This window comes from Pygoscelis adeliae, unplaced genomic scaffold (genome assembly GCF_000699105.1).
Source record: "Pygoscelis adeliae isolate BGI_AS28 unplaced genomic scaffold, ASM69910v1 Scaffold544, whole genome shotgun sequence".
Taxonomy (NCBI): domain Eukaryota; kingdom Metazoa; phylum Chordata; class Aves; order Sphenisciformes; family Spheniscidae; genus Pygoscelis; species Pygoscelis adeliae.
This window is the reverse complement of record NW_008824715.1, coordinates 180,245-195,313: the sequence shown is the minus strand read 5'-3', so window position 1 is coordinate 195,313 and position 15,069 is coordinate 180,245. Positions and strand designations below refer to the sequence as shown.

At 56.3% G+C, this 15,069-nt stretch overlaps 2 protein-coding genes across 2 annotated transcripts in view; one reads left to right on the top strand and one right to left on the bottom strand.

Moving 5' to 3' along the window:
• HDLBP (high density lipoprotein binding protein) overlaps positions 1-4,151 on the top strand; it is a 20,701-nt gene extending 16,550 nt beyond the window's left edge. The window contains exons 23-27 of the mRNA XM_009323197.1: positions 131-324; positions 515-700; positions 2,163-2,279; positions 2,747-2,875; positions 3,602-4,151. Of these exons, the coding sequence (XP_009321472.1) occupies positions 131-324; positions 515-700; positions 2,163-2,279; positions 2,747-2,875; positions 3,602-3,688 (713 nt within the window). The 3' untranslated portion in view covers positions 3,689-4,151. The remainder of the gene's footprint in view (positions 1-130; positions 325-514; positions 701-2,162; positions 2,280-2,746; positions 2,876-3,601) is intronic.
• A 3,874-nt stretch (positions 4,152-8,025) lies between these two features.
• Positions 8,026-15,069, bottom strand: part of ANO7 (anoctamin 7) — an 8,755-nt gene continuing 1,711 nt past the window's right edge. Inside the window, 20 exon segments of the mRNA XM_009323196.1 lie at positions 8,026-8,046; positions 8,493-8,612; positions 8,716-8,806; positions 9,282-9,424; positions 9,837-10,042; positions 10,281-10,432; positions 10,571-10,668; positions 10,805-10,859; positions 11,270-11,381; positions 11,909-12,011; positions 12,103-12,201; positions 12,493-12,630; positions 12,718-12,866; positions 13,163-13,254; positions 13,486-13,576; positions 13,964-14,072; positions 14,075-14,143; positions 14,235-14,345; positions 14,652-14,709; positions 14,833-14,969. Coding sequence (XP_009321471.1) covers positions 8,026-8,046; positions 8,493-8,612; positions 8,716-8,806; positions 9,282-9,424; positions 9,837-10,042; positions 10,281-10,432; positions 10,571-10,668; positions 10,805-10,859; positions 11,270-11,381; positions 11,909-12,011; positions 12,103-12,201; positions 12,493-12,630; positions 12,718-12,866; positions 13,163-13,254; positions 13,486-13,576; positions 13,964-14,072; positions 14,075-14,143; positions 14,235-14,345; positions 14,652-14,709; positions 14,833-14,969 — 2,154 coding nt within the window.

Genomic DNA, 15,069 nt, shown 5'->3' with positions numbered 1-15,069 from the left:
CCCAGCAGATGGCTGTCTTGGGTGTTCTTCTGTAGCCACATACACTCAGGCATGACCCTGCAGAATCTGTTCTGTGCATCTCAGAAGCCAGAAGGAAATGCTGGGACTTAGATGGACTTTACTGGACTAGCCACGGTATGTTCCCTGCTGTTCTACCTCACTCTGCTTCTCCTGTTCCAGGCCTTGCGAAGCTTCAAGCTGACAGTCACTGTGGATCCCAAGTATCACCCTAAAATCATTGGGCGGAAGGGAGCAGTGATCACCCAGATACGCACAGAGCATGAGGTCAACATCCAGTTCCCTGACAAGGATGATGAAAGCCAGGTGAGAGGCCAGACTGGGTGCAAGGAGGGCTGCTGGTTGTCTCTGAGCATAGGAAGCACAGCGTCTTTTCTAGGGCTCTGACCTCCCTGTGCTGCTTTTGGATAAGGTGGAGGGTAAAAGGGATTAGCAGGGAGAAGGCTTGCTCAGCTGCTTATGAGCCTGGTCTCACACACATTTCCCTGTGCCCCAGGCCCAAGACCAGATCACCATCACTGGGTATGAGAAGAATGCTGAGGCTGCCCGGGATGCCATCATGAAGATTGTTGGCGAGCTGGAGCAGATGGTCTCTGAGGATGTGACTCTGGACCATCGTGTTCACGCACGCATCATTGGTGCGCGTGGTAAAGCCATCCGCAAAATCATGGATGAGTTCAAGGTGAGCGGTGAGGCGATGCAGCGCAGGCTGGGCTGGGCCTGGGTGGCCAGTGGTGCCTCTTGCTCATGTGCTAAGAGCTTGGTAGCAGCTTGGTGCTAGGAGCTGAATTCAGGAGCATGAGGCTCACATCTTGTGGTCCTTGTGTCTTGTGCCTCTTGAGCACCCTCAGCTGGAACAGGCGCAAAAGAAAAGCCAGTGCTGTCCTGCTTACCTCCAGCTCTGTCACCACAAGCATGTGAGCAGAATCCCTGGGCTAGGGCACCCTGGTATGCCCTGAGCAGCTGGGCTGTCTGGACACCACACCCAGACACCAGCTGGAGCATCCCCACATGACCTCAGCTGTGAGTCACCCTTCTTCTGGGAGCCAGGCAGGGAGGAGGCTGAGCTCTTCCTGTCTTGCTGGAACACAGCCAGAAGAGGAACCTGGAAATGCATCCTTGGTGCTCTGGGTTAGCCCTACAAACAGCACTGAGCTGTCCCTCTGTGCAGCCCTTTTAGTGGGTTTGTTGCAGACAGGGTTCCGGATGGTCTTCATAGGGAGGAGGTGGTTATGTCAGCTACTCCGATTACTGGAAGTGGACAGTCAGGCCTATTGCTGGGGAGCTCTGGGAGGGGACTGTGCCCAGACCCCCTCAGCTTGAGCTTAACTCAAGAAAATCCTCTGGATTTCTTTGTCTCTCTAGGCCACTGTTGATTCCCTTTACTTTGGGAATCTTGACACACTCTCAGGGCTCCAGATTTGGCAAAGTCAGCAGAATCTGGGAAGGGCAGGGACCTTTGCCCCTGACAGCATGTGGCAGTAGCAGTGTGCAGGGGCAGTAGTGAAAGTGAATCCAGAGTGATGAGGCTTTGGAGACTTGCATCTTGGCTGTGCTCGGTTGTTGAAACAAGCTGTTTGGTTCCCAAATGAGCAGCCTTTGGTTTTGGTCCTGTCTTGTGTGGCTTCCCTGCACCCGTCTGGAAGGCAAGCTGTCAGAGAGCTCAGTGGCTGTGTATGGGGTACGCTAAGCCAGCTCCATAAAATCATTGTCAGCCAGGATTACTCTATCTGTGGAGGAGACAGAAAACTTATTGTGCTTCATGGTAATGGCTTGATGGTGAAAATGCTTGCAGCAGTGTGAGGACCCTGCCTGGAAATGCAGCCGTCTTCTGCCTCTGCTGCAAGTGCTGCACAGAAAGCAATGGGCCTCTGGGCAGTGAGAAAAGCAGGGGCTGCTGGAAGAGGGGTTGTTACTGCAGACTCTGTTCTGCCTTCCTTCACAGGGGGAACCGAGCAGGCTTCAGGACCAGGTATATATTCCAGTGCACCCCCCAGCATCTGAACTAGGGAGGTCCTAAACAGACCTGCAGCAGTGAACATATCAGGGCTTTTCTCTTCTGTGAATCTAATGATGAGGGTCATGGGGAATCATGGCTTTTCAGATGTGCGGGTGTAAGTCCCGTCCTGTTCCTTGTGTTGCAGGTGGATATTCGCTTTCCCCAGAGTGGAGCTCCTGACCCCAACTGTGTGACTGTGACAGGACTCCCTGAGAACGTGGAAGAAGCTATCGATCACATCCTGAACTTGGAGGAGGAATATGTAAGTGTTCAGCAAATCTGTGTGGGGGCTTAGCAAGGATTTCCTCTGCCACAGGACTGGATGTCTGTAGTATGTCCATGTGGTATTTTCTACCACTGCATTGGAGAACTCGAGCCCTGTGCAGGTGGCAGTCAGCCCTCATCTGCAGTTGTCCTTCAGACCAACTGGGTGCAGAGCCCCAGGCTGCGCTCTGTGAAGCAGTGCAAGGACTGGCCCCACTGTCCAGGAGGGGACAGTGAATGAGAATGCTGGGACACCACCAGGATGTGCACATGCTTGCCTTGCTGCAGCTTGCATCAGTTAGGAGCTGGTGGCGCTCAGACTAGTGCAGAAACACTGTGTTCATTCATTGTAGAACAGGCTGGTGACCTTGGATGGGTTGCAGCATGGTGAGATGGCAGGGAGGCGTGTTACACCAGTTGGAGGAAGTATCAAGATTCCTCCTTAACTGGGCTGTGTCACTGCAGCTTGCAGATGTGGTGGACAACGAGGCAATGCAGGTGTATATGAAGCCCTCTTCACATGAAGAGTCCAAGGCCCCATCCAAGGGTTTTGTGGTGAGAGATGCCCCCTGGGCCACTGTCAACAATGAAAAGGTGAGTGCTGCTTCTGCTACGGGTCTGGGGGCACAGGGAATGTGGCACCCTCCGTCAAGGACCTACTCTGAGGTCTGGCCCTCCTATCTTGGCTGGGGAAACAGAGCACTCTCCCTTCCTTGGTGAAAGCAGTGAAGGGCCCTCCTGCTCTTTGTGGCCCGTGCAAGCTGAGGGCAGGCCTGGCTTCTGCCTCTCCAGCTTCCAAAGCACTGCTGTCTCTTTCTTCCAAACGTCTTGCCCACACTGACTACCCCACTGTGGATCTGTTGGGGAATGGGGGACCCTTACTAGAAAGTGTCCTGCCAGGTTGTGTTGTTTTTAGGGGTAGAGAGGGGGCCCTGGGACTTCTGCTGCAGCACAGAACTGACTCAATGTTTGCAGCTGTGTTCTGGCTGGGAGCAGTGAGCTGGTACCTGTGGCAGCTGTGTCCTCAGCTGCCCCGGCGCTGCTGCAGGACTGGCCTGACCCCACTCCAGTGACCAAGTTACTGAGATTGGGCCCTCAGAGCCATTGATCCGCCTGCCATTTCCTCCTACCTGCACCCTCGTAAATGTCATCTCTAGATGGCTTGACCATCCACCCTGGGCAGTCGTAAGGACATAATGATCCTTTTTGGCCTTCACCCATTGTATCTGCTCATGGGACATCAGAAATGCTGCTTAGCTCAAACCGTGCAGGTTTGCAGCAGGGCAGAAGCTTAACTTGTTCCCTTTTTGTTTGCTCTAGGCCCCTGACATGAGCAGTTCTGAAGACTTCCCCAGCTTTGGGGCTCAAGTGGCCCCCAAGACTCTTCCCTGGGGACCCAAACGATAATGACCTGGAAGCAGAAACATCTCCTCCAGCCCGCTGACCTGACACTAACCTGCCACAAATATTCCTGTCTGAAATCTGACCCAGCGGCTGGAGCACAAGTCAATTGCCCCAAGAGGTCTCCTAATGGTGTCTGGAGTGCTAGACCCCATCCTGCTCCCCTCAGCTGTCACCATGGCTAGGACCCACCCTCATCTCTTGATGGATATTCTTTCCTCCTTTGGAACAAGACTTCCACTCAGATTCAAACACTAAATGTGCGTGTTTTTGTTAGAAACGTCATAATTGACTCCAAGTGGCTAAGATTTGCAGCTTCCCAAGCACTAGCAGAGCAATCTGCTGTCTTGAGCATGTCTTACTAGGCATTCTCGCCCTCATTAGGAGACCTCCCTTACTGTGGCTAGGAATCTACTTCCTGTCTCATGACCTCAGGAAATAAATTTCCTTGACTTTCTAAAGCCAAAACGTTTGCCCTCTTTCCTTTGTGTTTATCCCAGGCCTTACCTTACCTTTGTAGAGTGCAATCAACTTTTTTCCTTTTAACTGCCAAAAATTCATTTAATGCTGATAGCTGACTGTGGGGAGAGCTTAAAATAATCTAAAAGGTCAGAAACTTGTTTTTTAAAGGAACAAAACCTTCAATAGGCTGTAGAGGCAGCAGAGATGGAAGGGACCAGAACAACGTATGGCTACCCTGGTCAGGTAAACACCTCTGAGTGCAGTGCATAGCAAGCGTGCCCCTGTGCCACACCAAGCACAGCCCCAGCCTGCATGCTTGACGATGCCGTGGTCCTGTGGCACCTGTGTCCTCAGCTTCCCCGGCGCTGCTGCAGGACTGGCCTGACCCCACTCCAGTGACCAAGTTACTGAGATTGGGCCCTCAGAGCCATTGATCCGCCTGCCATTTCCTCCTACCTGCACCCTCGTAAATGTCATCTCTAGATGGCTTGACCATCCACCCTGGGCAGTCGTAAGGACATAATGATCCTTTTTGGCCTTCACCCATTGTATCTGCTCATGGGACATCAGAAATGCTGCTTAGCTCAAACCGTGCAGGTTTGCAGCAGGGCAGAAGCTTAACTTGTTCCCTTTTTGTTTGCTCTAGGCCCCTGACATGAGCAGTTCTGAAGACTTCCCCAGCTTTGGGGCTCAAGTGGCCCCCAAGACTCTTCCCTGGGGACCCAAACGATAATGACCTGGAAGCAGAAACATCTCCTCCAGCCCGCTGACCTGACACTAACCTGCCACAAATATTCCTGTCTGAAATCTGACCCAGCGGCTGGAGCACAAGTCAATTGCCCCAAGAGGTCTCCTAATGGTGTCTGGAGTGCTAGACCCCATCCTGCTCCCCTCAGCTGTCACCATGGCTAGGACCCACCCTCATCTCTTGATGGATATTCTTTCCTCCTTTGGAACAAGACTTCCACTCAGATTCAAACACTAAATGTGCGTGTTTTTGTTAGAAACGTCATAATTGACTCCAAGTGGCTAAGATTTGCAGCTTCCCAAGCACTAGCAGAGCAATCTGCTGTCTTGAGCATGTCTTACTAGGCATTCTCGCCCTCATTAGGAGACCTCCCTTACTGTGGCTAGGAATCTACTTCCTGTCTCATGACCTCAGGAAATAAATTTCCTTGACTTTCTAAAGCCAAAACGTTTGCCCTCTTTCCTTTGTGTTTATCCCAGGCCTTACCTTACCTTTGTAGAGTGCAATCAACTTTTTTCCTTTTAACTGCCAAAAATTCATTTAATGCTGATAGCTGACTGTGGGGAGAGCTTAAAATAATCTAAAAGGTCAGAAACTTGTTTTTTAAAGGAACAAAACCTTCAATAGGCTGTAGAGGCAGCAGAGATGGAAGGGACCAGAACAACGTATGGCTACCCTGGTCAGGTAAACACCTCTGAGTGCAGTGCATAGCAAGCGTGCCCCTGTGCCACACCAAGCACAGCCCCAGCCTGCATGCTTGACGAGTCTTCCAGCGCGTGATGGCAGACCCCGCTCCTAGTTCCCCGTGTTCCCTCGTTCACCCTTCCCAACAGCCAACAGTGTGAGCAGGCAGGCAAGCCAGCACGTGACTTATTACCGGATGGGACAGATTTGTGTCAGCCAAGGTTGCTGTGGTGGCATGGCCCAGGAGAAGCTGGTGGGAAGTGCAGCCTTGAGAAGCTGTAGTCCTCTGCTAGCACTGCAGCATGTAGGCATGAGCAGTAGGGACACCTATTACTATTGCCTTCTTTCTACCTCAAAAGTCGGTACGATGGTGGCCTCTCAGTGCAAGTGGGTAAGCAGCTGTTCCAGCTCTTGCCCTAGCACCCAGGGCAGAAACATGGAGGAGAAGCAAGAGGAGCCTTTTGTCTCCGAGTGGCTTTGGGAGCTCCTCCAGAGGGAAGCTGAGCATGGTGACAATGAGGCAGGCTGTGAATCAGAACCGTAGGACTGCTTGCTGAGCTAGAACAGAGCTCGGCCCCAAGGCTGTAAGCACAGCCTTGCTGTAGCCCTTGGCTGCAGAGGTTGTGAGCCAGGCTTCTGCTCTGATGGCACTGGGGGGCTGACGGTGTGGTGCATTGAGCCCTCCCCGAGGCCTCCATCGTATGGGCATAGAGGGTTATCCATGCTCTACTCCGGGCCACTTGCGCCTAGGCCCTGCCACGGCTTGCTCGAAGGGGGCTGTGTCCAAGCTCCTCCAGCCAGTAAGAGGAAAACCATGTCTTTGTGAAGGGAGGCAGGGAGCCTGGGGTTTCTGTGTTCCTTCCTTCCCCTGCCTCAGTCCTACAGAGGTTGTAGTCTGAGCCATTCCTCTATCCCAGCTGCTTCAGCTTTTGGACAAGCAGGAGTCCCTAGCCTCTCTTCTCTAGTGCTGCTTATGGAGCAAAGGCCCAAAACTCTGGCAAGCTGAGCCCAGTGTTCTTGCCTTTCCCTCTGTCCAGCAGGCCTGACATGCCGACACTTCTTCCCGCACCAGCTCTTCTTGGAAGAGGCTGCTATGCAGAAGTTGAACCAAAACCTCACAGTGCTCTCCTTAAGTTTGAGAAATGACTGAAGCTGACCACGGCCCGTTGCAGGGCACCTGGCTGCCCCTGAAGGACAGGGTGGCCTTGTCTCCAGCACGGGAGACAGGGTGGGTCAGACAGAACTAGGGTGACACCCTTGCATCTGTGTCAGAATATGGTTATTATCCCTGTAGCTTAGGTCTGTCCTATGTCACCAAGCCTGTTGCCCCCCTCTTCCTCTTTATGCCCCCCCCCCCGTGCCCTCACCAGTTGCACAGCTAGGCTTGAGTTACATTTGGGGCACCACCGTCTGGGCTCATGCCCCATAGCCCGACCCTCCACTCTAAAGAAGGTCATGAAGTGATTGTACCTAGTACTGTCCCCCCACCACCCTCCTTCCGCAGCAGACTGTGGCATGTGTCCATTTCCTCTCTTTGACGTCTTCCATATTGTACGTTTCCATAGCAATGATCCCTTGGCCTTAACTTTGGAATTTGGAGACTATATGCAAACATGTAAAAAGGCTCATGAGTATGGATGACACTGGAATTTTATAAATTCTAAAATAAAACCTGAAACAGCTTGGAGTGTCACGGATATTATTTCTACTGGTGGGTTGAGATCAAAGGCAGCCCTTGCTTGGCTGGGTTTAGCCTGGTTTGAGGAGTTCTAGCTTGCATGCGTGAGCTTCTGTGGCGATGCCCTTGCTGAGGCAGGACTTGCACAGCAAGCAGCTGGGTCGAGGGAGGAGGTGAGAGCAGCACCGGGCAGCAGTGGAGGCTGTGCCCTCCTCACGGGGAGGCACCAACCTATCAGCACCCAGGGAAGTGGTGCCGGGAACGCTGCCAGTGTAGGGGAGGAGAGGGAAGCACCAGCCATGGTCCCTCTTGCTCACCTCTGCCATAACCAGAGCCTCTCATCTGCCTTCTGGGACTGGCACCGCTGCACAGCACCCACCAGCCGGGGCCAGGCTGCTGCTCTCCGATAGGCAAAACTTGGCTCAGGGGCTGCCGTGTCGGAGGGTCACAGCATGCCTCGCAAGTTCACCCGGTGCCTCCATAGCTCTCCCCCTCCCAACAGCAGCTCAGCCATTCCCACTGTACCTGCTGGCATTGGCAGGAGCAAACCCTCCAGCTGTGGTTACATCCAGCACAGGTGGAGGCAGGAGAAGCAAGAGCCAGTGCAGGAGGCCATAGCCCTACCTTTGCTTGCCCCGAGTGGCAAGCAGAGCTGTGGTTGTACTAACCAGCCGTGCAGCTGCTGTGGGCAGGCGCTGCCCTGCACTAGCTGAGCACAACCCAGGGATGCAGCATGTCCAGCCTCCTTTAATTTGCTCCATGCTGGGTTGTTTACACAGCGGTGGAGTTACCCTGCGGTAATGCCAGTGAGCTTGGACAAACACCTAGAGCCAGCTGCGTCCCTCCCCACTTCTAGCAATAGCCGTTCCCAAATGCCAGTGTGCCAGCCGGGCAGGGAAGGCACGCCTGCTCCAGGCTGGCCCAAGGAGGAGCTGATCGGCAGCCCTTCAGTCCCGGCACCATGCCAGATGCTTCAGGGCACACTGCGGTGCTCAGCTTCTGGTGAACTGCTTGGTTTCCCAGTTGCTGCCTGTGGCTGGATCCGTGACGCTGGCCTTGCTTCTTGTCTCCTGTCTCTCCAAAAGGACTTGAACCACAGAAAAAGGGAGCCAGCCTTTACACTAGTAGGAGCTGCCGCAATTCCTTACAGGGCTGCCTTCTTGCTTGCCTGTGCCTCTGTGCAAGTTTAAAGCAAAAAAGGCTTTAAAGGAGGAGGCAGAGGAGCTGCTGCAGCCCACCTTGTTCTCAGCCAGGGCCTCCTTGGCCAGGTACTGTTCACGCTTCACCTTGACCTCCACGGACTCAGGAATGTCCGGTACCAGCCACACAATCACACGTCCGATAAAGAAAACCACATGCTGGAAGTGAGCGGGGACATGCAGGTTGGCCAAGATGGCGGGTCCTCACCCCCCGCCCCAGCACTGTGCCCTGGGCCACGCTGCAGGGCTCGGCAGCTGGTACCTCGAACACGATGATGAAGCCCAAGTGTATGGCCAGCAGCTGCCAGTAAGTCAAGGTCAAGTTGCCATCCTGGTCTCTAAACACTCTCTATCTGTGGGAGCAAAGTGCAGCTGTTACTGCGTCTGTCCGCTTCATGGCAGGCGTCACCATTATGCATTGCTGTGGGAGCTCTCTGATCACGGCTCCCAGCACGCTAGAGCGCAGCAAAACCAGCCCTTGGCCAGCCTCAGCCGGGACCCAGGCGGCTGCAGGTAGCCCGGCCCCGGGTGACCTTTCTGCTTTGCAAAAGCACCTCCCTCCATGACTGGGGAGCTTTTGCTCCAGCCCCGGGTCAGGCTGAGCAAACCACCCTGCACATTACCCTGTGCATGGGCACATTCAGCACATGCTCAACCCTGGGGTGAGTGAGGGCCCTGAGGACCTCAGAAAAGTGGGTGGACAACCTGGACCTGGGTAAAGGCCACTGTGCTAAACAAAATGTTTGCTGTGGCGGTGGCAGAGGAAAGCAAATTCAAGCCTAAGCAAATGAGGAGAGGAGCCAGACGAGGCAGGACGGGGGCTCCCACCTGCACGTGGTGTTGCTCTGCAGGACAAAGTCCCATGGTGCATATGCCAAGGTGAAGTTCACATAGCCGCGCAGGCTGCTGTCGTGGACGTACTCATAGTACATGCAGGGCAGGAAATCAGAGGTGAAGGCGATGAGGAAGGCCTGGGAGCAGGGAGATGTGCTGCAGCAGGTCCTGCAGCCAGGGGGTGCCCCAGCCCCACTGACTGGACCTCCTCAGTGCCCTGTGCTCCTGAGGTGGCTTTCCACCTCTACTTGCCCTCAGCCTGACAAACCAGACATGAATGCAGTTCGGTCTTAGGCAGCAGCTTGCTTCTCATAGCACTGTGTCCTGCTCTCACCCCTCACTTAAACCCAAGCAGGGCTGCATGCCCCGGATGGTGACAGCTTCCCACTGCCTGTGGCTGGAGCTGCACCTTCTGCAAAGGTGGACCCACCCCAGGCACTGCAGTTCCCCTCATCACTCAGCGTCCTGTGGTGGCCAAACAAGTTTTTCCCCCTAATTCCCCTACACCATTTGCAGCGCCCTCACCACCTGCCTGCCTGCCTGGCATACGTTGCTGATGATGGCCAGGTGAGTGATGGCCTCCAGGATGGAGAACCAGATGCCGATGCCCTGTGCCTGCTCAGCCACAGGCCGCCGGTAGTCACAGACGAACTTGTGGGCATTTAGGCAAATCTCCACCCAGTTGTTGAGAAGGGCAAAGAGGGGTGCCAGGGGACAGGCTGCCACAAAGATGGTGATGAAGCCGAACTGCAGGACTGGGAGGAAGAGGAGGAGGAGGAGCAGAGAGGGACAAGCTGAGAGACAGCAGCAGCAGCTGTGGCATCTACCAGCCCTATCCCGCAGGGAGCGGGGCAGCCCTTCTCCCTCCAGCACCCGCCTGCCCCAGCGCAGCAGCAGCCTGCAGCTCCTGCAGCTCCTGCAGCTCCTGCCTCTCCCCACCGGCTTTCTCTCTCCTAGTGCTTCAGCCCTCCCCACCCCAAGGCCGGTTCCTACCCATCTCCAGGTACTCATCAAACAGCCCCTCGAACACCAGCAGCTGGTGGTCCATCACCCAGGGCGCCTGCTCCACCAGGACCGACTCCCCTTCGTTGCCTGCCTTCTTGGTGGAGAGGAGCTTGTGCTTGTGCCACCAGCACTTCAGCTTCCTGGGGAGATGAGAGGGGCCGTGTCCCCCGCTGCAGCCAGCCAGCACCGCTCAACGCCCCCTTGGTGGAGCCCTGAAGCCCCTGTGCTGCAAAGGCTTGGGAGTGCGCGATGGCCCTGGCGAGCCACAGCATACTCACGGGATGGCCACCTCCTGCATGTTGTTGATGATCTGCTTCCCCACCATGATGACCAGCAGCTCCTGTGCCAGCTTGATGAAGCACCCGCCTGGGCTGCACTGCAGGGAGAAAGGGGCCCCTCAGCCTGCCAGGTTGGGCACACAGCGATGGGAGGACCCTGAGCACGGGAAGGCATCCCTGCAGCATGCACCAGCTGGAGTGGCAGGCACGGTGTCTCTCCCACCCAGCACTTACCTCCTCGTTGCGGATCCCCAGAAAGCTCAGGTAGTTCCCGGGGTAGCCGACAAACCTGCAGGAGCCACAGCAGAGCCGTGAGGCACTGAGCCCAGGGATGCATCCGGAGCGGCCCCGGGAAAGGAAGGGCTTTTTCTGGTCCACCCACAGCCCTCTTCTCCCTCACCAAGGGGGACAAAAGGGCTGGCAGTGGGTGTCTCTGATGGAGAGGGTCCCCCAGCTCCAGACAGGGACCAGCTGCACCAGTTAGCCCACAGCAGGCTGGCACTGCCCTCATTCCCAGGCATCCCATGGCCCTGTGAGGGCTCCCGCTCTCCGGTGGAACTGTCCCCCTGCCACCGCGGTGCTCCTTGCCCATGATGACAGCAGCAGTCCCCTGACACCAGCACTCCCCAGCAGCAAAGCCCAGAGGCCGTGGGGGCTGCAGGAGATGCGGAAGACCCTTGCTCCCCCCAAAGGCCTTACTTTCTCTTGAAGAATGCGATGTAAACGGGAGAGGAGTAGAAGGTGACAAACTGGAAGACAAACACTTTGAAGGTGAAGGCGTCTTCATACTTGGTCTGGGTGCGGTGCATCTCTGCCAGGGGGAAGCACGGGGACATGGCCCTACACCGCTCCAGGATGCTCTTCCACATCACCACAGAAGTCACCCCACATCGCTCGACTCTAAACAATGCCCCACAGCCCTTGGTCCTCAAACCTGCTGCAGTACCCATGAAGGCGCCTGCCACTTGTCCAGAGCCTGGGGACACCCATCTGCTTTGCACCAAAAAATAGTCTTCCTCCCTTCCACTCAGTATAAACAAACACGCTTTGTGTCTCATTAAATACAACAAAAATATCCCGCGTGCTTTTCTCCCTCAGACCTCAAAAGTCAGCTTGGATATTTTCATCAAAAACCCCCGGAAGTTAAACCCTACACTTTTTTTTTTTTCTGCTACCAAAACACTCTTCAGTGAAGATCTTTATTTTCCCAGCTCTCCTCTCCTCCATAAAGCCATCATCCTCCTGACTGTCAGCCAGCTTTCCCTGGGTTTGGGGCTCTGCCCTTACTGACTGCTCCCTCCCATCACTGTCCGGCTTGCAAGACCCTCACCAGCTTACCCCACTTAGTGAGGAAATGAGCCAGGGAAATATAGATCTTGGAGAGGATGAGGATGAAGATGAGGTTCACCACCAAGCCAGTGATGCTGGCGATGCGGGATGCCTACAGGGAGAAGCAACACGCAGAGCACAGCGGGTGGCAAGCAAGCCCAGCAAGTGAAGCAGGTCCGGGAGTGGCTCTGGCCACCTCTTACCAAAGCCACAAACCAGAAGTACCCTGAGCTGGAGAGGAGGATGGCAACCACTGCCCGGTAGAGGATAGCAGAGACCATGAACATCACCACCACGACAATCTGCAAACACAGCGCGTGGGGTATGAGCAGCTTGTGTTGGGAAGGAAAACTCCACCATTAACCTTGGGCACTACGAATCCCAGGGGAGTTCCCAGGTGGGCAGCTGAGCCTGGGCACAGTGGGGTGCGGGCTGAGCTGGTGGAAAGCCACAGGTTCCACCACGGGCCAGGGACACCCATGTTCGTCCCCACCTTAACCCATGCTTTTACCCCAAACTGATCCCGTCCCACCATGTCCCACTGCCCTGGGACGGACGCTGGGCAGATGGTGCTCCAACCCCTGCAATCTTACCATCATTATAATGACCACCGAACCAGCCAAAATCCGGTGGAGGTGGCTGCGCTTGGGGAAATACAGCTCCTCCGCTCCCGTTATAGGATTTATAATCGTCATGGGAGCCGTGGCTGTGAACTGGGGCCACGGCCGCTCCTGGGAAAGAGGGGGAAAGGCATCAGAGGTGCCCAGTGGCTTTGGTCCGTGTGGTTTTGGGAGGCGCTGCAGAGGGCCAGATCCCACCTCGATGTCCTCGAACTTGGAGCAGTCCCAGTGGTGAGCCAGGGATATGCCGGTCTGCTTCCAGAACTCCAGGAACAGCACTGCCCACAGGGACATGAAGATGCTGAAGAAGATGGTCCCACCGTGGTCAAAGAGCCGTCCTGCCTGTGGACAGAGTGGGGCTGAGGGATGGGCAGGAGACCAAACAGGGCGGTGGGGGTTGCCCTCTGCACAGCTGCCATGGCAAGTGCTGGGTCCTTGGTGTCCCCAAGCCATGGGGCAGGCAAGGAGGGAAGGTGGAAGGCGCCGCCTGGGAGCCTTTGCCAGGGAGGGAGGGGTGAGAAGATGGGCGGGAGAGGAAGCACCGGGGCAGCAGGGGCCAAGAGGAGAGGCAGACTGGGATGACACAGGCTAACATTCGGATGGCAATCTCCACCCTGGCCCCGAGCTGCCCTCCAGGACCTCACCATGCTGCAGATTTTGGGGAGCTGCCAGTAGGGACAGGTCTTGCAGAGGGGACACATCCAGTACTGCTCTTTGCTCGTGCAGATCTCCTGCCTACAGACAAGGAATGAGCAGCCAGCAGCCTGCTGGGGCTCAGCCTTCCCCACCGCTCCCCGTTGGACTGTCCAACGGCACTTTTGCACCAAGTGCTGCGGCCAAGCCCTGGCAGCCAGCCACCACCAGCACATTGGGGTGCAAGCACCCTCCACCCTCCTCCCTGCAGCCCCGGGGACAAAGGGAGTGTGGCCCTGGGAAAAGGGCGAGCGGGGAGGTCAGGGCACTTACAAAGGTACATCATTGAACATCAGGAAAATGCCTGCGATGAACACCAATGTCCCCACCACTGCGGCAGGAAAGAGCCATCCTGTGTAGAAGCCTGGAGACAGTGGGGATGGGGAATGTGAATCCTGCAGGCCTCCACCATGGCCACTGAGCCAAGAGCGGCTCCAGCCACTGAGGATGACACCTGCCCAAGCCCAGCATAGCACCAGCCTAAAACCATGCAGGGTTTGGAGGACCTGAGCATGGACCCACGGTTGCAAAGTACCCGCCAGGCTCTAGCTAGTCCTTTTAGAACACATGGGGCACGGCTTGTGGTGCCACCACTCACCGCCCTTGAAATGGAGAGCATCCCGGGGCAGAGCTGCATCCACATTCCAGGGCAGCTGGGAGCTGCTGCCTGCTGCCAGCGGCCCCTTACCCTGCACCACGAGGTCGAGGGAGCCATTCCCTGGGAGAGCCAAGGGCTGCAGGCAGGACTCACCCAGCCAGGCAAAGAAGAAAGCAACCTTCTCCCCAGAGTATTTGCGGACATGATCCAGTGGCTGGTACTTGCTCCACTTCCCCCAGCTGGCTCCACTTCCAGCTTCCCCTACTGGAAGAGGACTTGGCGCTGGCTGAGGCTGCTGGCAGCCAGCTCCTCCAGTTGGAGCTTGTAGGAACCCTGCGGGAAGAGGCAGGGGGTGGGCAAGGGGCTGGCCCGGGGTGTGGGGCTGGTGGCGGGGTGGCTCCCTGGGGGAACGGCGGTGTCTTGCCTCATGCAGCGGGAAGGCAGCAGTGAAGGCGTTCTCGCTCAGCAGCCAGTCCACCCCTACCTCCCGCTCCCTGGAGTGGCCATACTGTGTCGTGGCCAGGATCTCGTAGAGCTGCCAGGGCAATGCCAGGAGGGGTGAGGGGTGATGCACCCATCCCCTGTGTTGGGGAGAGCAGTCCCCACCACCAAAATCGCCTTTTCAGCTACCAGCTCCAAGCCTGATTCTCAGATGGCAGGAGGAGGGTTTCCACCCAAGCCTTTGAATCCCCTCTGGAGTTATTAGCACAGAGTGACCCAGTCTGGGACCTCTGAGACCGTGACAACACATGACAACACACCTGCTCACAGCAGTTCTCCCTCAGACCCCGCAGCCCACCCAGGACAGGGGAAAAGAGGCCACGGCAGCCTCGGTGCTCACAATTTGGTGCCGCTGGGTGGTGGAGAAGAAGGTGTCCTGCTCACTGCTCCCCAGGAACCTGGAAGGTCACAGAGGAGCAGCTCAGCAGAGCCCGGTGCTTGGGGGGGGGGTGGCACCCCTTCCCCACGGTGCCTGCCAGCTGGGGACCACCTCCGGACATGGTCCCTCCTGAGGTGCTCACCAGCGCAGTTTGTTGGCCTTGAAGGGGCAGGTGTAGTAGTCCAGCGGCAGGTTGGGAACCTCCTGGGCCGTCAGATTGGGGATGCCCAGCCACCGCAGCATGCTGGCCGACCAGTTGGAGGTCTGTCTGGGCAGTGCCTGAGTGGGCAGCGGAAATGTCTCAGAAGGAGGGAGCGGGAGCAAGACAGGGGGAAATAGTGCCTGGGCTGTGCTGAATGCAGGAGCCTGTTCTTCAAGG